The sequence below is a fragment of the Oncorhynchus mykiss genome, chromosome 18 (genome assembly GCF_013265735.2).
Source record: "Oncorhynchus mykiss isolate Arlee chromosome 18, USDA_OmykA_1.1, whole genome shotgun sequence".
NCBI classification, from domain to species: domain Eukaryota; kingdom Metazoa; phylum Chordata; class Actinopteri; order Salmoniformes; family Salmonidae; genus Oncorhynchus; species Oncorhynchus mykiss.
The window spans coordinates 42,711,074-42,737,444 of NC_048582.1; the positions used below are offsets into that span (position 1 = coordinate 42,711,074).

A 26,371-nucleotide genomic window follows, 5' to 3' on the forward strand; every position below is an offset into this window, starting at 1 on the left:
TTACCTGCAGCATCAGCAATTTGCCCGAATGCTGCACTGACTGACGCACTCTCCCCCTTCGTCTCTCCTCTCTACCCACCGCATTTCTCTTATATTCCCCCTTGCAATAAAACCATGTCTGATCCTTTCCATTAAACGTCATCAATCGTCACGAATTGAGACGTCGCTCAAACAGTTCAACTGCATTGCCATGTATGTCATCCCATCCCACTTTTACTCCATCCCTTTACACGGACACATTCTCCTCCATCCTCTTAGTTGAATGACAAAAGTGGGCAGTTCAAGATTTCATATTTGCCCTCACTGTCTCAAACTCTCTCTTTTCTTCCTCTCCTTTGCAGCCGGTCGGTCGTACGCGTCCCATACCTGCATAGAGTTCCCAGTATTCTTGGGTACAGTATTGAACGTCGCAATATCCCGCGCGCACTGCACCAAGTGAGGGAGCCGATGCCGAAAAGACTTCCCATCCTTTCAACCAAAAAAATATTAGAAAATCCAGGATTGGACAACCATTGATCGAAATGTTTGTCGAAATAATGCGGTAGGTGTCGTTTTATTGATAATTTAGCCTAACAAGTTTGGACCGATGGCGTTTAAATGAGGGCAGAAAGTTATAGTTGGCTTTGTCATATATATATATATATATATATATGTAGCCTGCATTTATGTGTGACATGCAATTATAATTTTTTTCCTCTCATTGCTTTCCTTCCCCGGTGGTCCTGAATTTAGCCTACTCTTATTTACATGGGCTATAATTGGGCTACAAGCAGGATTAGACCGTTTAGGGTCGTATTTCTTTTAAACTCACCTGCGCCCTCAGAATGTTTTTTTCTTAAGAATAATGTTCGACGTTTATTCTACAGTGAAAATCGGATGCGTAATTTGAACATCTTTTCATCAGATTGAGAATAAATCCAGAAGCATAACTTTTCATTTCACAATGTCTCTGCATTGTCCTTTGACTGATGCATCTTTAACTTTGCTTTGTAGCTTAAAGTTTAATACTACAGAGCTTTGCAAGATGTTCCACAAACTGTATTTCCACATGAATACGCACTTTCATCAGCAGTATTATTTAGTAAAGAGACACCTTCTGCCCATGGTTGGTTTAACCATTAAGAGTCTATTGACGCACCCGTGCGTCAATCTAAGTAACATCATTTTAAACAATCCCCATAAAAATCCATCAGTTTAAACTAGAGAGATGTTTTTTTGTGTACATGGGCTGCGTCTCAATGACCACATCCACATATGTCAGCCTTCTGCATCTGTGGTGGAAGGTGGCCAAGCTACAGTGGTGTTTGTCAAACCATGAGATGTCCAAAAATCCATCTTCTCACAAATAAAATGTGTAGCATCCAAAAGGGTTCGGCCTACAAACTAAAGTGACCACTCTATAGAAAGATGAGAATCTCAGGAATACTATGGTGTTCATACAAATTAATGTAAGTATGAGTTTAGTTTTGTGCAAACAAAAGTAAGGGGTTAAAATATTTGTTCAAAAAAAGCAAAATATTTCCTGACACTTATAAACCTAATTCCTTATGATTTCTTTTTTTGACTGTATTTTTTTTTCTTCCATTTATGAATGTATTATTCAATATGTTTCTAGTGGCAATAGTAGTAAATGCCAAATAAAATATTTGATCAAATCATACATAAAATATATATATATTATTCAATATCTAAAGGGGTACTAAAATTAAAAATCAATGGCTTAGACTTTTAGGTCTTAGCTCTTTTTGTAATGTAGAAACCTAAACACCATTACACTCTCTCTCTATTCTATCCATCCATTTAAGCACAAAATAACTTTCCTTCACCACTTTCGTTTTTTGGGGTCCTCTAGAACAGTACCACTCCTAGTACTTCTCAGTTTCGACAGGGTCACAAATAACAACTCTCTCACTGTCTTTAGTCTTTACTTGTCCTTTCTCCCACTCTGTCTATTCCCACTGGGCACACAGTGGTTGAATCAACTTTGTTTCCACGTAACTTCAATGAAATTGAAGGAATAGACGTTGAATTGACGTCTGTACCCAGTGGGTTTTCTCCTCCCTGCGAGCTCTCTATTCCCCCCCTCTCTGTCCCCCTCTCTGTCCCCCTCTCTAATGTAGTCTCTTAGTGGACATGTTGCCTTTGGCATCACAGGCTATAAGCGTCAGTCTTTGGTGCAGCCAAAAACGTGATTTTGCTGTGTTTTATATATATATATTTCCACACTCTGAGGTTGGAATAATACTGTGAAATTGTGAAAAGGATGATAATGCCATTTTAGTATAAGAGCTGTTTGAAAAGACAGCCTGAAATTGTAGCATTTTTTGGTAGGATGGTGTTTTGGCCTGCCTGGTGACATCATCAATAGAACAATAAGGTGGAGAGTTCCAAAACTCTCTGCCAATAACAGCTAGTTTTCAGTTTTCCACTCCCCACTCAGACCACTCCCAGACAGTCTTAGCAAAATTATTTTAGTTTCTTTTTGAGAATTTATATAGAAAACAATCACAGTAAGGTACTTCATTCTTACCCAGAAATAAAAATGGCTGCTTTGGACATTAAAGCCTAATAAGTAGCAACTGTGGTGGGACGAAACAGCGGTGATATTTCATTTTAACATGAACTCTTTTCTAAAGAGAGTCGTTACTTATTCACATGATGGGTTTTGACCCCTGCGGCACTGCTTAGGCACTTTAATCTAGTGGCACCAATAGGATTCTAGCTAATAACTACCAAACTATTATCAATATTGAACTTCAGGGCTCATTTTAACCAACCTATGATGCCAGATATAGTTTCAAATTGCTGGTGACATGGTGGGCATATATTACTTGTTACTATCGCTAGCTTGTGTACTTTGTTGCTACAAAGGTTGTTGTCTATATCCCATATTACAGTAGAACACCCACCCCCAAGATATTTTTGAGAGATACGGTCTTGAAAAACAAATATTATTGCCACTATTGGTTGTGAATATGAACTTCTGAAGAGTTCATCAACCACTGGTAGGTTATACAACTAGGTTGAAAACAGAGTTGGGGTCAATTCAATTTCAATGCTTTTTTTATTTATTTTAAGACATTTCTGATAGACTCTGGGTGCAATCAAATGACATTTTCAACCAACCGTTTCACACTCAAGAAGCTGAAATTTCAATAGTGGGGTGGTTGTGTGATTCACACACATTTTGATGGCTAAATTAAATGGAAGGATGGATGGATAAACTTAATAGATATATTAGCATTTACAATCTCTTTGGAATCTCCAGTCCAGCCCAAAGAATATAGAATAATCCTCACTAGAGATTTCCAAGTCAATGACATCAATCTCCCATTGACATCAATTCCTGATTTACATGGAAGTTTGAATTACAGCACACACACATTTCTCAAGTTACGATGCGGCCGTAAGTTGGGGGAGTTGGGAGAGTAATTTTCCCCAAGGGACTTTTTTTTATGTTAAAAGATACGAGTGATTTATGAATTTGAGGAAGCAGGTTTGAGGAACAAGCAAAAAAAGGTATCTGAGGTCTACATGGTTGTTAAGGGGATATTTCACCCAAATGACATTGTTTCCTTTCAATCCAAAGTGTGGATTTTCATTTCAGAGTAAGGAAACAAATATGTAATGTGGGTGAAGTATCTATTTAACAGACAAGGTTGTAGGGGAGATTCAGAGGTAGTACTTAAAAAAGGGAACTTGAACTAGCCTTCTGTGTTCATTGAACAAGGGGAAGTTAGACAAATGAACTAGGGTTACGTGGGTTAGACCAGTGATGAAGAGACTAAGAGCCGAGAGAATTAAAAACAAGCGGCCAACATTCTCTTGTGTGTATCTGGGCCAGAACATTTCTTTTGCAATTTTCTATAAAACAACATGTGGATGTTGTGCCCTTGCTAGACCGTGCAGAGACTGCTAAAATCCTCTGCTTCCCCTGTGACACAGTCTCCTCAGTCTCCTCATCCAGGGAAATCAGGACATCATGCACCTTTCTTGTCTTTCATCCCACCCTGCAGGAGGCGAGAGCAGGACGCTCTGAGTGCACTCTGTTTCTCTGGCTTTCACCACACAGCCTCGGGGACTGTGGGCTTCTTTAGTTCAACTCAGTAATGGACACGGTATATAGGGGGGGGGGGGGGGGGGGGGGGGGGGAAGCATAAGCAGAAAAGTGAGAGGTGTCCATATAAGTGAATGGGCCTGAACAAGTACTGATGGAAGTGGAGAGCAGGAGGTAAGGAGGGAAAGATTATTTCTAAACAAAAACTCTTCATTAAGCAACCTTGAAATGAAGTGACGTAAAACGTAACCTCACTAAAATGGTTTCAAGAGTCAGTGCTGTCTTACCTAGAGCTTGTAGCTGTTTGTGTGATTTGATATGGCTCTTGTACAGTGCAGTACAAGTGTTTGACATCATAGTAAAGTGCAGCATGGGTTGTGATAACCTATTTTCGAAGTCCCCACAATACCTCCTCGACAGCTACATAAGCGATCTGCTTGCATTGTGCCTGTCTTTTTGTGTCTGCATAAAGCGTACATCATGGTCCAAACCATGTTTTCTACAATAATGGACCTTTGGCTTTCAAATTTTCAGCGCGGCTCAAGCAATTCTCTTCAACTGTCAACACATTCAAATGAAAAAAGGACGCGTACATGGAGCCACGTTGGTTGGGAATTTTTAGGAAGGTGCGCATTCGGACTGTGTATCCCCTCGCGGACGATAGCGTAGCTATGTCACAATGGGACGCAGTACTATCACGTCTCAGCGTCTGTGGATGAAAGAGCTGGTTGAAAGAGCCCTATTTTGTACTGTGTGTACCATGTACTTGAGGATATTGCACAGGCAGCTTTTTCTGGACATGGCAGTGCTGTTGGTGGCGTCTCTGGGCCACGCTTGAGTTCTATTCCCTGGTTTCTTAATTAAAAAGAACAGAAAAGCTGACTGCACAATAACTGCCCAAGGACGTTCTTTCTGAAAGATGTGGCCAAGAGGCACCCAACAAATCAGGCCTGACTGCCATTTTATTCACCGTCATCAGTCTGTCGCCATCAGGATGAACACAAACCTGTATTTACGGATACTCGGTAACAATGGTTCAGTTTGAGAGGCCCTTGGTTAGTGTTCTCTTCATGTGGTCATTGCTTTTCTTCAAGTCCTGTTTTAAGTGATTCCTAGTAGCTTTTGGCTTCTTTTTCCATGAAATAAAGAAAACGGGCCAGTATCTCTTGTCCTGTAATTTTCCAATGTGGACGTTTGTAAGAGAATGGGTATAAAGTGAAACACAGTGTGCAGCTGTCCACTCGCGCGCCGCTCGCCTTTTGTCCGACGTTTTCCAGTCAAGAATATTAATGGCTGCCTGTCTGTGGAGCTAACCCAGCTGGCACGAATACAAACAACATTTATTCAACCACAAGGCAGTGTCGGTTTATACGACACTTGTGTCTGTTTGTCTGCTCTGTGTTTGGATTCCTTTGACTGGATTTGATATACAGTAACAGCAATGATGAGAATAAGGGTGGAATTTAAAAAAAAGCATAGATTAATGATCTGTGTGCTGCAATTGACTCAATTGCGAGCAACTTCAGAGTTGAAGCGTGAGGCTAAATTGATCTGCTGTTTTTGGTCCTGTAGCTACCACTTTGTAGCTGCGTGAAGCACACCTGTACCTGCACAGACACTACAGTTGAAGTCAGATGTTTACATACACTTAGGTTGGTCAATTTTCAACCACTCCACAAATTTCTTGTTAACAAACTATAGTTTTGGCAAGTCGGTTAGAACATCTACTTTGCACGACACAATATTGTTTACAGACTATTTCACTTTTAATTCACTGTATCACAATTTCAGTGGGTAAAAAATGTACATACACTAAGTTGACTGTGCTTTCAAACAGCTTGGGAAATTCCAGAAAATGATGTCATGGCTTTAGAAGCTTCTGATTGGCTAATTGTGTAAGGGGGCGCATACTGGCGGCAGAGAAGTCAGACGCAGGATAGAAAACTGTGTTTCCAGCGGTGCAGTTTATTAAACAAAAACTCACCGGGAAACATAACAAATATAACAAATGGGTACAATACACACCAGGACAAACGTGCACAAACACTTACAAATAACATTCACCGACAAACACAAGGGGGAACAGAGGGTTAAATACACAACATGTAACTGATGGGATTGAAACCAGGTGTGATACAAGACAAGACAAAAATGAAAATAGGATCTGCAATGGCTAGAAAGTCGGTGACTTTGAATTCCGCCCGAACAAGGAGAAGGACCAACTTCGGCGGAAGTCGTGACAGTACACCCCCCTGACGTGCGGCCCCGGCAGAGCGTCAACCGGTGTCGAATGGGTTAGGCGCAGGGCGATCCGGACGAAGACGGTGGAACTCCTGCAGCATAGATGGGTCAAACACGTCCTCGACCGGAACTCAGTTCCTCTCCTCCGGGCTGTACCCCTCCCACTCCATGAGATACTGATGGCCCCTTGCCAGGCTCCTCGAATCCAGTATGGAGTGAACGGAATACGCCGGGGCCCCCGATGTCCAGAGGGTGCGGAGGAACCTCCCACACCTCAGACTCCTGGAGCGGGCCAGCCACCACCGGCCTGAGGAGAGACACATGGAACGAGGGGTTAATGCGGTAATCGGGGGGAAGCTGTAACCTATAACATACCTCGTTCACTCTCCTCGCCCCAAAAACCGCAGACCCAGCTTCTGGCAGGGCAGGCGGAGAGGCAGGTTTCGGGGCGAGAGCCAGACCGGTGCGAACACCGGGGTCTCACTGCGGTGGCGATCTGCATTATTCTTCTGGCACGTCACAGCCTGCTGAAGGTGGACACGGACAGGAACCTCGGTCTGACCCTGATGCCAAGGCGCCAGAACCGACTGGTACCCCAGTACGCACTGGAAGGGAGAGATGTTAGTGGAGGAGTGGCGAAGCAAGTTCTGTGCCAGCTCGGCCCAGGGCACGAACTCTGCCCACTCCCCCGACCGGTCCTGGCAATTAGACCGCAGAAACCTGCCCACATCCTGGTTACCTCTCTCCACCTGCCCATTACTCTCAGAGTGAAAACCTGAAGAAAGGCTGATTGAGACCCCCAGACGTTCCATGAACGCCTTCCGGACCCTAGAGGTGAACTGGGGACCCCGATCAGACACTATATCCTCAGGCACCCCGTAGTGCCAGAAGACAAGTATAAACAAGGCCTCCACAGTCTGTAGGGCCGTAGGCAGACCGGGCAGAGGGAGGAGACGACAGGACTTAGAGAAACAATCCACAACGACCAGGATTGCGGTGTTTCCCTGTGAGAGTGGAAGATCAGTAAGAAAATCCACTGACAGGTGCGACCAAGGCCGTTGTGGAACAGGTAAGGAGTGTAGCTTACCTCTGGGCAGGTGCCTAGGAGCCTTACACTGGGTGCACACCGAGCAGGAGGAAACATAAACACTCAAGTCCTTAGCCAAGGTAGGCCACCAGTACCTCCCACTCAAACAGCGCACTGTCTGACCGATCCCAGGATGACCAGAGGAGGGTGACGTGTGGGCCCAAGAGATCAACCGGTCACGAACAGTAGACGGGACATACAGACGCCCAGCGGGACACTGGAAGGGAGCGGGTTCTGCACGTAATGCCTGCTCAATGTCTGTGTCCAACTCCCACACTACCAGCGCCACCATGCAGGAGGCGGGGAGTATGGGAGTGGGATCCATGGGACGCTCCTCTGTGTCATAGAGCCGGGACAATGCGTTTGCCTTCGCGTTCCGGGAGCCTGGTCTGTAAGAAAGGGTAAACACAAAACGGGTGAAAAACATGTCCCACCTTGCCTGGCGAGGGTTCAGTCTCCTCGCCGCCCAGATGTACTCCAGATTGCTGTGGTCAGCCAATTTCTCCACACCTTTAAAGCCCTGACGACAGCCAACAACTCCCGGTCCCCCACATCATAGTTTCGCTCTGCCGGGCTGAGCTTCTTCCAGAAGAAAGCACAGGGGCGAAGCTTCGGTGGCGTACCTGAGCGCTGAGAGAGCACAGCTGCGTCCACCTCCACTATGAACGCCAAAGAGTGATCCGGATGGGCCAGCACAAGAGCCGAGGTAAACAGAGCTGTGACGAAAAGCCCTGTCCGCCTCAGCTGTCTACTGCAAGCGCCCCGGGCCCCGCTTCGGCAGTGAGGTAATGGGAGCCGCTACCTGATCAAAACCCTGGATAAACCTCCGGTAGTAGTTGGCAAACCCTAAGAAACGCTGCACCTCCTTTATCGTGGTGGGAGTCGGCCAATTACGCACAGCTGCAATGCGGTCACTCTCCATCTCCAAACCTGAGGTGGAAATGCGATATCCTAGAAAGGGGACGGACTGTTAGAAGAACAGGCATTTCTCAGCCTTGAAGTACAGGTCATGCTCCAACAGGCGACCAAGCACTCTGCGCACCAGGGACACATTCTCGGCGTGTGTAGCGGAGTATGTCAAAATGTCATCAATATACACCACTACACCCTGCCTGTGCAGGTCCCTGAAAATCTCATCTACAAAGGCTTGGAAGACTGATGCCGCATTCATTAACTCGTACAGCATGACGAGGTACTCATAGTGCCCAGAGGTGGTACTGAAAGCAGTCTTCTCCCTCTCGGATACGCACCAGGTTGTAAGTGCTCCTGAGATCTAGTTTGGTGAAGAAGCACACCCCGTGCATTGACTCAATTCCTGTGGCGATGAGCGGTAGCGGGTAACTATACCTCACAGTGATCTGATTCAGACCCCGATAGTCAATACACAGTCGCAGACCTCCTTCACAAAAAATAAACTTGAGGAGAATGGTGAAGAGGGGGACCGAATGTACCCCTGACGCAGGGACTCGGACACATATGTTTCCATAGCCTCCGTCTCCGCCTGTGAGAGGGGATACACGTGACTCCTGGGAAGTGCAGCGTCTACCAGGAGATCTATCGCACAATCGCCCCGTCGATGAGGTGGTAATTGAGTCGCCTTCTTTTTGGAGTAGGCGAGAGCCAAATCGGCATATTCAGGGGAAATGCGCACGGTGGAGACCTGGTCTGGACTCTCCACCGTAGTAGCACCAACGGAAACCCCAAAACACCTACCTGAGCACTCTCGCGACTACCCCGTGAGAGCCCTCTGTGGCCAAGAAACAGTGGGGATATGACAAGCTAACCAGGGTAGGCCCAGCACCACAGGAAATGCAGGAGAGTCAATAAGGAAGAGACTAATTCTCTCTGTATGACCCCCCTGTGTCACCATGCCCAAAGGAGCGATGACCTCCCTAATCAACCCTGACCCTAATGGTCGACTATCTAAGGCATGAACGTTGACGGGCACATCCACAGGAACGATGGGGATCCCTAAACTATGGGCTAAAGCTTTATCAATAAAATTCCCAGCCGCGCCTGAATCGATGAGCGCCTTATGCTGGGAATGGATGGAAAACTCAGGGAAAGTGACAGACATATGTGCAACAGAGGGCTATGGGTGAGAAGGGTGCCAGCTCACCTGGGGTGACGCCAGAGCGCCCTGTCTGCTGCCTCGATCCCCAGAAGAACCAATCCGGCACCGACCGGCAGTGTGACCTCTGCGGCCACAGATGATGCACGAGCGAGAACCCCCTCCAGTCTTCCTGCGCACCATCCCTCCCAGCTCCATGGGTACCGGAGAGGGTGTGTGGGAGGATGGAACCACCGGACCCTGATCAGAGCGTCCGCGGGAAGCCAGCAGGTTGTCCAGCCGGATGGACAAGTCCACCAGCTGGTCGAATGTGAGGGTGGTGTCTCTGCAGGCCAATTCCTGACAGACGTCCTCGCGCAGACTGCAGCGGTAATGGTCGATCAGGGCCCTGTCGCTCTATCCCGCGCTGGCAGCCAGGGTCCTAAACTCCAGGGCGAACTCCTGGGCACTCCTTGTCTCCTGCCTCAGATGGAAGAGGCCGCTCTACCCTTGGGCGGATGGTCGAAGACTGCCCGGAAACGGCGGGTGAACTCCTCAAACTGGTCCAACACCGCATCTCCCTCTCTCCACACAGTGTTGGCCCACTCCAGGGCTTTCCCGGTGTAGGCACGAGACGAGGGCGGACACCCTCTTACGGTCCAATAGAGCTGGGTGGACGGTGGCCAGGTATAGCTCCAGTTGAAGCAGGAACCCCTGGTAGTTCGCAGCCTCTCCTTCGTACTCCTGAGGCAGGGAGAACCGAATCCCACTGGAACCAGGTGGAAAAGGGGCGCTCAGAGAAGACCCCGGTTGTGCTGGTGGAGGCGCTGGAAGAACTCACTGTCTCTCCCAGCGGTCCATAGTCCGGACATTGCGGTCCATAGTCCGGACAATGCGGTCCATGGCGGTGCCAAGATGGTGAAGCATTGCTGCGTGCTCCTGGACGCGCTCCTCCAACTCTATAACCGGGGTACCTGCTCCTGCTGACTCCATAGTTCGGTCGGTGATTCTGTAAGGGGGTGCGTACTGGCGGCAGAGAAGTCAGACACAGGAGAGAAAACTGTGTTTCCAGCAGCGCAGTTTATTAAACAAAAACGAATGTACACAGTAAAACGAGTCCTATATCGACATAACCTAAAAGGCCGCTCAGCAAGTAAGAAGCCACTGCTCCATCGCCACAAAAAGCCTAACTACGTTTTGCAACTGCACATGGGGAGAAAGATCATACTTTTTGGAGAAATGTCCCCTGATCTGATTAAACAAAAATAGAACTGTTTGGCCATAATGACCATCGTTATGTTTGGAGGAAAAAGGGGGATGCTTGCAAGCCGAAGAACACCATCCCAACCGTGAAGCACGATCGTGGCAGCATCATGTTGTGGGGGTGCTTTGCTGCAGGAGGGACTGGTGCACTTCACAAAATAGATGGCAACATGAGGATGGAAAATGATGTGTATATATTGAAGCAACATCTCAAGCTTGGTTGCAAATGGGTCTTCCAAATGGACAATGACCCCAATCATACTTCCAAAGTTGTAGCAAAATGGCTTAAGGACAACAAAGTCAAGGTATTGGAGTGGCCATCACAAAGCCCTGACCTCAATCCCATATAATTTTGGGGGGCAGAACTGAAAAAGAGTGTGCGAGCAAGAAGGCCTACAAACCTGACTCAATTACACCAACTCAGTCAGGAGGAATGGGACAAAATTCACTCAACTTATTGTGGGAAGCTTGTGGAGGCCTACCCGAAACATTTGACCGAAGTTAAACAATTTAAAGGCAATGCTACCAAATACTAATTGAGTGTATGTAAACTTCTGACCAACTGGGAATATGCTGAAAGAAATAAAAACTGAAATTAATCACTCTCTACTATTATTCTGACATTTCACATTCTTAAAATAAAGTTGTGATCCTAACTGACCTGAGACAGGGAATTCTTACTAGGAATAAATGTCAGGAATTGTGAAAAACGGAGTTTAAATGTATTTGGCTAAGGTGTATGTAAACTCCCGACTTCAATTGTATGTGTGACCGTGTGAGAGCAAGTCAATTTCTGCGGTGCTGCTCATGCCAACATCATAATGCCGATTCTACCTTTAAGTAATATAGAATCAGATGTATTTACACTGTAGTTCAACTGTCTCTGTCCATGTAATTACTTTGTAAAGACACCGCTTTAAGCACATGCTTTGAAGTGGTCCCGAAATGCTCATAGTCAAAGGGACATGACTTTCAGTTTCACTTAACTCATCAGAGTGAGCAGTAGTAGTTTATTACATTTTACATGTAGGTCGTACTTGGCATCTAAAAGCTGAATTGCACACAACACATACAAGTAAACAAATCTCAAAGCAAAACAAGCGTCAATTAAGAATATGAATGACGTGAGTATAGGTCTGGACTACAATATTCTTAGTACTTAAAGCCTCAAACAGATCGAGCAACAACCACATATACATACAGTGGGGAGAACAAGTACAGTGCATTGCGAAAGTATTCGGCCCCCTTGAACTTTGCGACCTTTTGCCACATTTCAGGCTTCAAACAAAGATATAAAACTGTATTTTTTTGTGAAGAATCAACAACAAGTGGGACTCAATCATGAAGTGGAACGACATTTATTGGATATTTCAAACTTTTTTAACAAATCAAAAACTGAAAAATTGGGCGTGCAAAATTATTCAGCCCCCTTAAGTTAATACTTTGTAGCGCCACCTTTTGCTGCGATTACAGCTGCAAGTCACTTGGGGTATGTCTCTATCAGTTTTGCACATCGAGAGACTGACATTTTTTCCCATTCCTCCTTGCAAAACAGCTCGAGCTCAGTGAGGTTGGATGGAGAGCATTTGTGAACAGCAGTTTTCAGTTCTTTCCACAGATTCTCGATTGGATTCAGGTCTGGACTTTGACTTGGCCATTCTAACACCTGGATATGTTTATTTTTGAACCATTCCTTTGTAGATTTTGCTTTATGTTTTGGATCATTGTCTTGTTGGAAGACAAATCTCCGTCCCAGTCTCAGGTCTTTTGCAGACTCCATCAGGTTTTCTTCCAGAATGGTCCTGTATTTGGCTCCATCCATCTTCCCATCAATTTTAACCATCTTCCCTGTCCCTGCTGAAGAAAAGCAGGCCCAAACCATGATGCTGCCACCACCATGTTTGACAGTGGGGATGGTGTGTTCAGGGTGATGAGCTGTGTTGCTTTTACGCCAAACATAACGTTTTGCATTGTTGCCAAAAAGTTCCATTTTGGTTTCATCTGACCAGAGCACCTTCTTCCACATGTTTGGTGTGTCTCCCAGGTGGCTTGTGGCAAACTTTAAACGACACTTTTTATGGATATCTTTAAGAAATGGCTTTCTTCTTGCCACTCTTCTATAAAGGCCAGATTTGTGCAATATACGACTGATTGTTGTCCTATGGACAGAGTCTCCCACCTCAGCTGTAGGTCTCTGCAGTTCATCCAGAGTGATCATGGGCCTCTTGGCTGCATCTCTGATCAGTCTTCTCCTTGTATGAGCTGAAAGTTTAGAGGGACGGCCAGGTCTTGGTAGATTTGCAGTGGTCTGATACTCCTTCCATTTCAATATTATCGCTTGCACAGTGCTCCTTGGGATGTTTAAAGCTTGGGAAATCTTTTTGTATCCAAATCCGTCTTTAAACTTCTTCACAACAGTATCTCGGACCTGCCTGGTGTGTTCCTTGTTCTTCATGATGCTCTCTGCGCTTTTAACGGACCTCTGAGACTATCACAGTGCAGGTGCATTTATACGGAGACTTGATTACACACAGGTGGATTGTATTTATAATCATTAGTCATTTAGGTCAACATTGGATCATTCAGAGATCCTCACTGAACTTCTGGAGAGAGTTTGCCGCACTGAAAGTAAAGGGGCTGAATAATTTTGCGCGCCCAATTTTTCAGTTTTTGATTTGTTAAAAAAGTTTGAAATATCCAATAAATGTCGTTCCACTTCATGATTGTGTACCACTTGTTGTTGATTCTTCACAAAAAAATACAGTTTTATATCTTTATGTTTGAAGCCTGAAATGTGGCAAAAGGTCGCAAAGTTCAAGGGGGCCGAATACTTTCGCAAGGCACTGTATTTGATAACCTGCAAAATCGGCAGTGTTTCCTACTTACAAAGCATGTAGAGGTCTGTAATTATTATCATAGGTACACTTCAACTGTGAGAGAAAGAATCTAAAAAAAATCCAGAAAATCCAGAAAATCACATTGTATGATTTTTAAGTAATTAATATGCGTTTTATTGCATGACATAAGTATTTGATCACCTACCAACCAGTAAGAATTCCGGCTCTCACAGACCTGTTAGTTTTTCTTTAAGAATCCCTCCTGTTCTCCACTCATTACCTGTATTAACTGCACCTGTTTGAACTCGTTACCTGTATAAAAGACACCTGTCCACACACTCAATCAAACAGACTCCAACCTCTCCACAATGGCCAAGACCAGAGAGCTGTGTAAGGACATCAGGGGTAAAATTGTAGACCTGCACAAGGCTGGGATGGGCTACAGGACAATAGGCAAGCAGCTTGGTGAGAAGGCAACAACTGTTGGCGCAGCTATTAGAAAATGGAAGAAGTTCAAGATGACGGTCAATCACCCTCGGTCTGGGGCTCCATGCAAGATCTCACCTTGTGGGGCATCAATGATCATGAGGAAGGTGAGGGATCAGCCCAGAACTACACGGCAGGACCTGGTTAATGACCTGAAGAGAGCTGGGACCACAGTCTCAAAGAAAACCATTAGTAACACACTACACCGTCATGGATTAAAATCATGCAGCGCACGCAAGGTCCCCCTGCTCAAGCCAGCACATGTCCAGGCCCCTTTTGAAGTTTGCCAATGACCATCTGGATGATCCAGAGGAGGAATGGGAGAAGGTCATGTGGTCTGATGAGACAAAAATAGAGCTTTCTGGTCTAAACTCCACTCGCCGTGTTTGGAGGAAGAAGAAGGATGAGTACAACCCCAAGAACACCATCCCAACCGTGAAGCATGGAGGTGGACACATCATTCTTTGGGGATGCTTTTCTGCAACCCGCACCAGAGTAGCTACTCTACAAGCCCTTTAACACAGACAGCTCAGAGTAGGCAATGTGGTATCTCCTGCACTTATCTCTTCAGTACCATTACTTGTATCATGATGTAAGGCAGGGTTCCCCAACTGGCAGCCCGCGGGCCAGGTTTTATTTGTCCCCCCAAGTTTTCTGAACAAAAAACAAATTATTAAGACAAATGTGGGTGGAATTTTCCTTGTTGGACATAAGACTGTAAAAACACCAGGAAATCAGCTCCAAGTGATTTTAATTTAAGATATCTGTTGCCAAGTATTCCCATGCATAACAGAGAGACGCATGATTGTATACAAATGTTAGCAAGGTTTAAAATGATTATGTTTTAGTCAAACATTATATCTGTTTGGGCTTCTTGTGTTCAATTTGCAGTCTATAAATTATTTGTAATTATGTTCTGGCCCCCCGACCATCCACTCCAGAAATAAAATCGACCCGCGGCTGAATCTAGTTGATGATCCCTGATGTATGGTGACCTTGGGTATTCAGAGAAGTGTACACGTATAACATACAGTGCATTTGGAAAGTATTCAGACCCCTTGACTTTTTCCACATTTTGTTATGTTACAGCCTTATTCTAAAATGTATTAAATAAATAACTGGGAGACTAGTCAGGATCAAGGGAAAGATGAACGGAGCAAAGAACAGAGAGATCTTTGAAAACCTCCTCCAGAGTGCTCAGAACCTCAGACTGGGGTGAAAGTTCCCCTTCCAACAGGACAACGACTCTAAGCACCGATCCAAGACAATGCAGGAGTGGCTTCGGGACAAGTTTTCTGAATGTCCTTGAGTGGCCCAGTCAGAGCCCGGACATGAACACGATCAAACACCTCTGGAAAGACCTGAAAATAACTGTGCAGCAATGCACCCCATCCAACCTGACAGAGCTTGAGAGGATCTGCAGAGAAGAATGGAAGAAACTCCCCAAATACAGGTGTGCCAAGCTTGTAGCATCATACCCAAAAACTCGAGGCTGTAATCGCTGCCAAAGGTGCTTCAACAAAGTAATGAGTAAAGGGTCTGGATACTTATGTAAACATCATTTTTCTGTTTTGCTTTGTCATTATGGTGTGTAAATTGATGAGGGGAAAAAAAACAATTTAATCAATTTTAGAATAAGGCTGTAACTTAATAAAATGTGAAAAATGTCAACCGGTCTGAATACTTTCCGAATGCACTGTATGTACTAGGTCGCCGTTGGTCAAGTGAATGAACGTGGCTCGGTTTTGAGGGTGTCTGGGGCTCATTTAGTAGGCTAGTAGTAAGCTCTGTGAAACTGAGTTGGAGGTGGATTGGTGCTTGACTATTAGAATTTCAGTCACATATAATGTGACAAAAAAAAGCCTGAGTCAAGCCAGCTGGATAGGAGTGAACTCCCCCAACATGAACACACACACACACACACACACACACACACACACACACACACACACACACACACACACACACACACACACACACACACACACACACACACACACACAGAGAGAGAGAGTATTTGTGTGTATTTTGATAAGAAGACCTTCATTTAATGTGAGCAGAGCTGTGTTTTTGGGGCAGCTCACAGACTCTGCTTGTCTCTAAAACAGTGTCTGCAGTCAGTGACTTAATTGTCTACTGTGTTTGTTAATAGTCTACTGTGTCGGGGGGGGGGGGGGGGGGGGGGGGGGGGGGGGGGGCAGGTTGGAGTTTGGGAAACCCTGAGCTAACCTAAAGTAGCCAGGCATAAAAGAAACGCCTGAAACAAGATCCCCCACATTCTGGTCTTGACGATAATAAAACTGTTGGGCATCTTCTGCGCTGTTCAACCAATCCAGTAAATGTGGAGGAGGAGTTAAGATAGAGTGTTACCTTGATAACGTCCATTTGTTGGCAACTCCACTAAGGCTACCAGTCAAAACATTCAGGGAGATTCCTCCGTCCTCCTCTCCTCCGTGACCAGGAAACCCGATAAGTGGTTGTTGAGTGGTCGAGGAGTGTCAGTTCGTTAGTAGGCAAACACAGGAGTGTCCTCCTCACCTCAGTAGCCTCCTCTCGCGAAGTACGTCCTCTACGTATTCTCCGCTGAACTTCAAAAAACATTGGCTGCCACACCCCCTTTGAACGGACTGTTGCACATGCACATATTTAAAAATGATCCGTTTTTTAAAAGATATCATTGTCTCTATAAAATCTCTAGCACAACTAGCTAAATGTAGTTTTACTACTTCGTACATTTATTTTGGATTACCACACCTTTAAACGTCAAGCGCTAGTGAAGAAGGTCTCATTTCAAAGAAGTGATTTGTTTTCCACATTTCCTCCTGTTCTCTCCTTGATTACTTTTGAGTACTGGAAAGTACTCAAAAGTATGAAGTAAAGTTTGTTGCCCTGTCCTTTTTGAAAAGGGCCAGAAAAGTATTTTGAAAAACATTAAAAGAAGGCAAAAAGTAGGCTTCTTCTGCTGTCTTTTGTGTGAGGTAAAAGTACAAGCTTTGTTCAGTTAACTTTCCTGAAACGTACTCACTCAAAAACTGCTTCTACCCTTATTTGTGTGATTGTAGACGTTTATGGTCCCTCCCTTTTCCATCGTGGCTGACTCTGTGAGTTCGTGTGAGGTCAGTGAGAGCGGCCTGCCATGCCTGCTGAGCTAATAACAGGGCCAGACTGGCGAAGGAGCACTGGCAGGCAGCCCTGGGCTATGCAGACATGTCATTTTGCTCGTGGAGATGATGAACCACTTCCGGTCAGATGTGGATTTACCCCTTTTTGGGGGCTGAGCTGCCTCTGTGTCCTGTATTAGGCTTTCAAAGCCCCTGATCTTTTTTTATTTGATTTAATTGTGACCGTTTAGTCTTTACTTTATTCCCATAAATGGTAAATGTTCTGTCCTCCCCCACACATTTTTCTCATCATGTGTGCTTTCCCCTAATCTCTTCATCAACTCCACTTTCAATCTCATCATCCTCTGTTTCACCGCATATCCCTCTCTCTGCTCCTTCTCGCTCTCAGCTCTCCATCGATCTGTTTGACCCTGTTTATCTCCTTCAATCTACTTGTTTACCCTCTGGCATTGATCTAACATTTTAATACTCATCATTCATTACATTTTGACCGCTCTGTCCTTATGTACACTCAAATCATAGAGGGTAAATAATGTAGGAGTAAAATAAGCTTTAAAAAGAATATTGTAACCAATTGGCGAAGTAGAGATTGTTTCTTCGATGCGGTGCAAACAAGGTGCATTTGCCATAGGGTGTATATGGAACATGTCCCATTTTTACCCCTATCTCACTCTCACTACCTCTCCTCCACAGACCAGTAAGGCTCCTCCCCCTTCTGTGCACAGTTTGCCACCTGACCATGGCTTTCCCCGCCCAAACAGGATACTCAGAAGGTACAAATCTACTAAATGTCTCTTTTGACGGACTATCATTATATGGGATGGCAATGCATTGCATTAAAGCATTTATTTTGAGATCAGATTATTATTTTAAAGCAGAAGTTGCTAACTAGCGTTAGACTGATTGCTAACTAGCAGTATGCTAACTGTTCCTGTAGACTTACATTCAAAGCTGTTCCTGTAGACTTACAGTCATTGTGCTAATGCTAGTTAGCATTGGCATGTGAAACTACCTCTAACTTCCTTCATACTGGACGCAGAGACATAAAAATAACCTTAGCAGCTCTGTGGTCCTCATGAACTAGAATTTAAAGCCTCAGTTGCTGTGTAGTAATTGCTGCATAATTGTTGCTGTTATGCTTGAGTTTGGAGATAGTTAAGATAAACATAAATTGTGTATAATTTATATTTCTATATATTTAACACGTACCTGATTAAAGTATTTGGTTTTCCGCCATTCCGAGATCATGGAATCACAGAACTCATCCGTGGAATATAAAAATTGCTGCAAAATCTTGAAGATTGTCCCCAAAATGTATTATTCACCACCACCACTAGAGGTCAATAGCCGGCCACTTACTCAGTAGCATCGTTTACTGACTGTGCCTCTCCTTCCTGACCTAGACGACAAGCGTCAACTCCAGGTCACCATCTCCAAGACAACCCCCATCTCCACTGCACACCTGGGGGGCTCCATCACAATCACCTGCCTGGTGTCCCTGTCACCTGGGCCCCCCTCATCCTCCTCGCCCCCGATCCCACCCCGGATCAAGTGGAGCGTGTTGCATGAGGGGGAGCAGGAGGAGACAGAGATCCTGGTGGCGCGGGGTCAAAGGGTGAAGGTCAATGAGGCCTACAGAGAACGAGCCTCCCTGGTCAACTTTGCAGACTCGCCTGAGGACCTCTCCCTCTGGTTGGGGGAGCTGCGCTCAAGCGACACGGGGCACTACCGCTGCGAGGTGCAGCAAGGCCTGGACGATGCCAGTGATTTCACACAGATAAAAGTCAAAGGTAACAGAGGTTGTAGGAGTCGTTGTGAATTTTTTTGAGTTTTTTTATTTGTCTTGCAGTTTTTACCACATTGTGTATTTAAGCCTGTCCGTATTTCTCTGTGTGCCTATGTTTGTGTTTGTGCACACGCGTGTGCATATAGGTGTGGTCTTTCACTACAGACACGCCTCTGGCCGATATGCGTTTTCGTTTAGTGAGGCCCAGAGGTCGTGCGAGGGCATTGGGGCACACATCGCCACTCCCGACCAGCTTCTGGCAGCCTATTACGATGGCTATGAGCAGTGTGACGCCGGCTGGCTCGCTGACCAATCTGTCAGGTAAACCCCAGTATCCACAACATGACCTATAATACAAAGACACATTTCTTAAAGTTGCTAGACTTTGTTTTGACTACCTGAGTTATTAACGAGAAAGTGCTCAGGTGCCAAGATTATAGAATGACGACCCACAGCAGTGAGCTTATTCACATGTCTAATAGGCTACCGGGGCTTTGAATTTGGCCCACTGTGTGGTATGTGATACTATTTCACGCAGAAGCTGTTGCCCTTTTCTGGTAGAATGTGTGTTGACCTGACTGCAGCTGAATTCTCCTCCTGCTCACTCTAGTCCTGGTGTTAAATACGCTAGATTTCCTCATGTGTATTTTCATGGCTTACATGTGTAAAATAGGGACTGCATTTGGTCCATGTTTCCAACACACAAAGAAATCCTGCTAACAGATTATACAACAACGACTGGGGCCCCTCGCCCGTCAGAGTTAGTCTTTACAATGCTTTCTATTCACAGGAAATACAAATATTTTCAGTTCTTGCACCTATTCTGCAGATATCCAATCCAAGTTCCCCGGGAAGGTTGCTATGGTGACATGGATGGCCGCCCGGGATTGAGGAACTATGGGACGCTGGAATCAGAGGAGCTGTTTGATGTGTATTGTTATGTGGAGCATATTGATGGTAAAAAAACAACAACTTGTGAATAGCTTATCGTAAAAAGTCCGTGTGAATAGCTCCCTGTAAAAAAGGATGTAAATGGGATTCTACAGAGCAATAACGTATGTTTGTAAGTCTGTGACGTTGCGTCAAAAATCATAAAGTACAAACTATTAAGGACACCTGCTCTCTTCATGACATAGACTGACCAGGTGAATCAAGGTGAAAGCTATGATCCCCTTATTGATATCATTTGATAAATCCACTTAAATCAGTGTAGATGAAGGGGAGGAGACAGGTTAAAGAAGGATTTTAAGGCCTTGAGGCAATTGAGGCATGGATTGTGTATGTGTGCCATTCTGAGGGTGAATGGACAAGACAAAAGATTTAAGTGCACTTAAATGGAAAATTGTAGTAGGTGCCAGGCACACCAGTTTGAGTGTGTCAAGAACTGCAATGCTGCTGGGTTTTTCATGCTGAACAATTTCCCCTGTGCATCAAGATATGGTCCACCACCCAAAGGACATCCAGCTGACTTGACACAACTGTGGGAATCATTGGAGTCAACATGAGCCAGCATCCCTGTGGAACGTGTTCAACACCTTGTAGAGTCCATGCCCTGACAAATTGAGTCTGTTCTGAGGGCAAAAGGATGGTGCAACTCAATATTAGGAAGGTGTTCTTAATGTTTTTTACACTCAGTGTCGTCTTCTATGTAAATTTGTCAATTCAGATGCTTTGTCGTTATATATTATCATGTGTTCTGAAGGCACTCTATCAAATGACTGTGTTAGGTGTCCTTAAAGGGATAGTTCACCCAAATTACAAAATGACATATTGGTTCCTTACCCTGCAAACAGTCTATGAACAAGGTAAGACAGCAATCCATGCTTTGATTTAGTTTCCCTGGTACTGTTTCCACATGCTAACGTTTTAGCATTCAGCATTCGTGGCACCATTCAAGTCATGGGACCGATATTAACATTTTTCACCCTCATGTTCAAATCATCTATAAATTACTTTGTGAGCTTCACAATTTTAGATACTTTCGGATTATTTGGACATGATGTGCAAAAAATGCTAATATCAGTCCCATTTCTTGAATGAGATTTGTGCCACAAATGCTAAAATGTTAGCATGTGGTAACAGTTCCAGGGAAACTAAACTAAAGCATGGATTGCTGTCATACCTTGAAAATAGACTACTTACAGTGCAAGGAAACCTATATATAATTTATAATATATAACTATCCCTTTAAGTTACAGGCATGGAGGGGTTTTAGCTAGTGGACAGAGTACTCACTTTAGATGAGTCAGATCATTAGTATTTAAACAGCATACACTTTAGACATTGACAGTACTTTCCTTTCAAGGACAGTTACAATACCTTTTTTTAATGTGTAACATATTCAAAGTCAATTTCCCAACCAAGGTCTCATTCTCCCATGTGTTCAGCCTTTTGTGTTTTTCCAGATACTGCAGGGAAATGAAGGATCTAGGACATGCGTCTGGAATCTAATTCCCATTAGGAGTCTAACACGTGACCCTTTTTGTGTAGGGGAGGTGTTCCATGGCTCTGCCCCTCAGCAGCTGTCATTGGACGAGGCTCGGGCTTACTGCGAGAAGGAAGGGGCAGAGCTGGCTACCACAGGGCAGCTGTACGTGGCGTGGAGCAAGGGTATGGACAGCTGCAACCCTGGCTGGCTGTCTGATGGCAGTGTGCGGTACCCCATCATCATCCCTAGGGAGCGCTGTGGAGGGCCTCAGGCAGGGGTCAAGACCCTGTATCGCTACAGCAACCAGACAGGCTTCCCTGAATCATCCAGCCGCCATGATGTTTACTGTTTCAGAGGTCTGGGTATTGTACTGGACTAATTCATTCTAAAACAGATCATATAGGTTTTAGTATTGCCAGAGATTGTTTCGGATTGCATGCTTCCGGCGATTCTGTTGTGACGTTATGCAGAGAAGGTGTTTGTCATATGAACGGAGATAAACCTATCTCCCTGACTCTCCTGTCTAACCCCTGTTCTTCTCAGGTGTTGGGAATCCTCACACTGATGCCCCCATGGACTACATGGCCACTGAGCCAGAGGACATCGGACAAGATATTGTCGTTCTTATGGAGCTTGCTGAGGAGCTCTATCTGAGCCAGGATAGCAAGCAAGTGGAGCGAGAGGCCCAGAGTGTCCTGGGATCCCTCCCTGTCTTCCAGTCGGCTCCTGCTCAGGAGGATCTGCAGGGGACTCCCCCTACTGCCCTGTCAAGCACAGAGGTCCCCCTCACCCATACAGCCTCTTCCCAGGACCTTCTCCAGCCCTTTGATGAGACTTCACTTCCTGTAGAGGAAAACTACCACTCCCAGCATGCTACTTCACTACCCAACACCTCCAGTGAGCCAGACTCCCTCCACGAAAGAGACTATCACTCCCAGAATTCTAGTTCCATACCCAGCACCTCCACTAAGCCAGACTCCCTCCACGAAGGAGATTATCACTCCCAGAATTCTAGTTCCATACCCAGCACCTCCACTAAGCCAGACTCCCTCCACGAAGGAGATTATCACTCCCAGAATTCTAGTTCCATACCCAGCACCTCCACTAAGCCAGACTCCCTCTATGAAGGAGATTATCACTCCCAGAATTCTAGTTCCATACCCAGCACCTCCACTAAGCCAGACTCCCTCCACGAAGGAGATTATCACTCCCAGAATTCTATTTCCATACCCAGCACCTCCAGTGTGCCAGACTCCGTCTATGAAGGAGACTATCACTCCCAGAATTATATTTCCATACCCAGCACCTCCAGTGAGCCAGACTCCCTCCACGAAAGAGACTATCACTCCCAGAATTCTAGTTCACTACCCAGCACCTCCAGTAAGCCAGACTCCCTCCACGAAGGAGACTATCACTCCCAGAATTCTACTTCACTACCCAGCACCTCCAGTGAGCCAGTCTCCCTCCACGAAGGAGACAATCACTCCCAGAATTCTACTTCACTACCTAACACCTCCAGTGAGCCAGACTCCCTCCACGAAGGAGACTATCACTCCCAGAATTCTACTTCACTACCCAGCACCTCCAGTGAGCCAGTCTCCCTCCATGAAGGAGACAATCACTCCCAGAATTCTACTTCACTACCCAACACCTCCAGTGAGCCAGACTCCCTCCACGAAGGAGACTATCACTCCCAGAATTCTACTTCACTACCCAGCACCTCCAGTGAGCCAGACTCCCTCCACGAAGGAGACTATCACTCCCAGAATTCTACTTCACTACCCAGCACCTCCAGTGAGCCAGACTCCCTCCATGAAGGAGACTATCACTCACACAATTCTACTTCACTACCCAACACCTCCAGTGAGCCAGACTCTCTCCACGAAGGAGACTATCACTCACAAAATTCTACTTCACTACCCAGAACCTCTAGTGTTCTAGACTCTCTCCACGAAGGCAATTCCAGTCTCTACCGGCTAGTGCTGGAAACAGCCCCAGAATTCCCTGAGCCGTCCTACGAGCCACACAGACATTACCAGCCGATGCCAGAGATGAACCCGGAGGAAACTGACTACCAACAGTCAGGATCTTCCAAGCACTTCCAGCCAATGCCAGAGACCAATCTCGAGTTGGATCAAGTGGAAGCCAACTACAGCACAACAGGAGGTAACCAGAGTCATCGGGAGAATACAAAAGAGACTACCACAATGGCCTTTGAACCCATAGAGAATGCTACCGAGGCACGTGACCATGCCGCAGAGAGAAGACACAAAGAGGTGATCGTGGGAGAGCCTGAGGAGACATCCATCTCTACCAAGTCCCCGGGAGAGCTTGATCCCCGCCCAGCATGGTCTACCCTCTCCCCCCACGCAAAGGCAACCTCAGTGTGGTCGCCCCTGGATGGATCTGGAGATGTGTCCCAAGGTATGGCCAATGTGGCAGCCAATTCCTAAAATACTTAGGCCTATAGCTTTATGATACATGAAGTTACTCCTAACTCTATTTACTTTGTCATTGTAGAACCGTGTAGAACTTGATTATCATGCAACAAAAAATGTTTATTGTACTTTCTTTACAGAGATAGAACTAGTTGTCCACCAGGGAATCCACACAGACAGATTCCCCACCTCCTCCTCCTCCTCCTCCTCCTCCTCCTCTTCCTCCTCCTTCACCACTCACATGTCTGCCTCCCCTGGAGCCACCAGCATTCCCAGTGAGGAGCAGACAGGAGTTACGCATTCAAGCAGCATCTTATCGGGACTGGATCATTCGGAGGAGCTAGGACTGGATGTGTACTCCACAGTAGGCCATCCAAAAGTAACCTCGCAGGGAACTTCCTCCGCTAGGCTGGAGGGCAGCACCAGTCTAGATTTTGAGGGTATCGTCATTCCAGAGAGATTGGTACCTTCTAGAGAAGTGGAGCTGGCACCAGGGGAGTCTGATGAGGAGCACCTGGGGTCTGGAGAGGGCATAGCCACTACCGAGTCTCCAGACCTCTCCACCACCTCCCAGCTGTCCGTCGAGTTTACCACTCTGGGCTATCAAACAACGACCATGTCCAGAATAGAGATGGATCCCACAACCACGGACCCTGAAGAAGACGGAAATGGACATGAGCCAAGCACTGATGAACCATCCCTGGGAGAAAAAGTGACCGTCTTCCCCCTTGAGTCGCAAACATCCAGCTGGGATCTGCACCGAACCACCTCTGCACCCCAAGAGTCTCAGGAAGACCTTGAATACAGCGGGGAACCCCTTTCCACCTCTTCCCAGACAGATCTTCCAGACTCCTCAGAAGAACCTGATCTGTTTGGGTCAGACTCCTTGTCCACCTCAAGTACGGATCCCACCGCAGCCACCATGTCCACATCCACCATGTACACCTCCACAGAGTGGGCCACACGGACCTGGAGCCCCACCACCTCCACGACACAAGGTCCCCCAGAAACATCTGAGCCGGAGAGGGTGACGGCTCTTATGCCCCCCGTGGATCAGGGCCGGTTGGATCTGGAATTCGGCCTCACCCAGCCACCCACCCTGCTCATGTTGCCCAATGAGAGGGCTGCCGTGGGCAGTGCCAGGAAGATTTCAGGTAACACTAGAGCCACCCTAACCAGCCTAACCGCCCTCCTCTTGCTGCTCGGCACCATGATGCACTAAACCCTGGCCACTCCCACCCCAAGCTGCCTTGCTCTACTTTCTGCAAACCACCAGCCTCCCAACGGCTCCTCTTCGTCTGTCTCACTGTTTGTCTCAGCAGCCCACTCACCCTCCTTCCCTTCCCTCCCAGATAAAGAGCACCCTGCTTCTCGTCATTGACAGATATATGGGACAACTCCCTTTTGCCATTTGTCCAACAAACCAGTCTTGCTGTGCATCATGTTTTTTTTTTCACTCAAAGATTGACTTCTATGAAGTACTGTATTGCCCGGACACACCATTTCTGTGAAAGAGAATTGCAATGCTTGTTTGTCTCCTACTATTCTTCCTGCAAGACTGATGTCCAACTTGCAACTTCACCGTCTTGAATGTTTCAGCATTCAGACAGTCAATCTCCTCTTACCAGGGGCCCGTATTAATTTGAGCACAATTCCAAATGGAGAAAAAAAAACCCAGCGTTATTCAACCGGACAAACATTTGTCCTTGCATTGTAGCTCCACTAACTCTGAATGTAACAGCACTGACTCCCAAATGCAACACCGCTGACATTTTATTGGTAAAGATTACAGATAATATTGATTTCATAGAGGGACAGCATCCCGGTTACAAAACATCAGCACCTTTTTTTAAACTAACTCAGCAGCTATTGAGTTAGTCTATAGTAGATTGTATAGCACAGAATGTCACTTATATAACCACAATAATGGAATGTTTCTTGTCGATATCTAAATGACATCTATCAGAATATTTGTAATGTTAATTGAGGTACAAATGTCTGTAATGCCACCAATCTCCCAGTGTAACAGGACGTATCATTTGAAGAATGACAATGACCTCCTAGATGGCAGTCTGATCATAGAGTAAGAGTTGCTTAATGGGAAAAGGGGAAACTATTGAGGCTGGTTTATTGTTTGACGCTGACGTGACATCAGTGTGACATGATTAGTTCCGTGTCATCTCATCTAAAATGGGTCTTTGCAGATTGTGATTGTGTAGATGGAGAGTCAGAAGCAGCATCTCACAAGCACAGCTAACAGCATTGGTTGTTCTTTAAACATGTGTGCTTTCTCCTCTAAGGAATTAACTCATACAGGATGGGACCATTCATAAAACCACTAAACCAACAGACCATAAACCAGCCTGTTGGATAACTTGAACTGAATTGTATAAAATGCTACATTTGCTGTCTCATTTTAGGTCATGTGCTTTTTACACAGAGGCGTAACCATTAAAGTGAACATCTAAATTAGAGGACATGACCTTTAAGTTTTGGTTTAACCGCTGGTGCTTTACTTTCCTGGCAGATTAGGTAGAAGTTGCCCTAACCACTGACACAGCATCTTGTATTTTGTC

At 45.7% G+C, this 26,371-nt stretch overlaps 1 protein-coding gene across 1 annotated transcript in view; it reads left to right on the plus strand.

Moving 5' to 3' along the window:
* Positions 1 to 206: 206 nt before the first annotated feature.
* LOC110496314 (brevican core protein) overlaps positions 207 to 26,371 on the plus strand; it is a 36,066-nt gene continuing 9,901 nt past the window's right edge. Inside the window, exons 1-8 of the mRNA XM_036952889.1 lie at positions 207 to 541; positions 17,837 to 17,916; positions 18,547 to 18,933; positions 19,076 to 19,250; positions 19,759 to 19,886; positions 21,420 to 21,713; positions 21,901 to 23,781; positions 23,936 to 24,949. Coding sequence (XP_036808784.1) covers positions 522 to 541; positions 17,837 to 17,916; positions 18,547 to 18,933; positions 19,076 to 19,250; positions 19,759 to 19,886; positions 21,420 to 21,713; positions 21,901 to 23,781; positions 23,936 to 24,949 — 3,979 coding nt within the window. The 5' untranslated portion in view covers positions 207 to 521. The remainder of the gene's footprint in view (positions 542 to 17,836; positions 17,917 to 18,546; positions 18,934 to 19,075; positions 19,251 to 19,758; positions 19,887 to 21,419; positions 21,714 to 21,900; positions 23,782 to 23,935; positions 24,950 to 26,371) is intronic.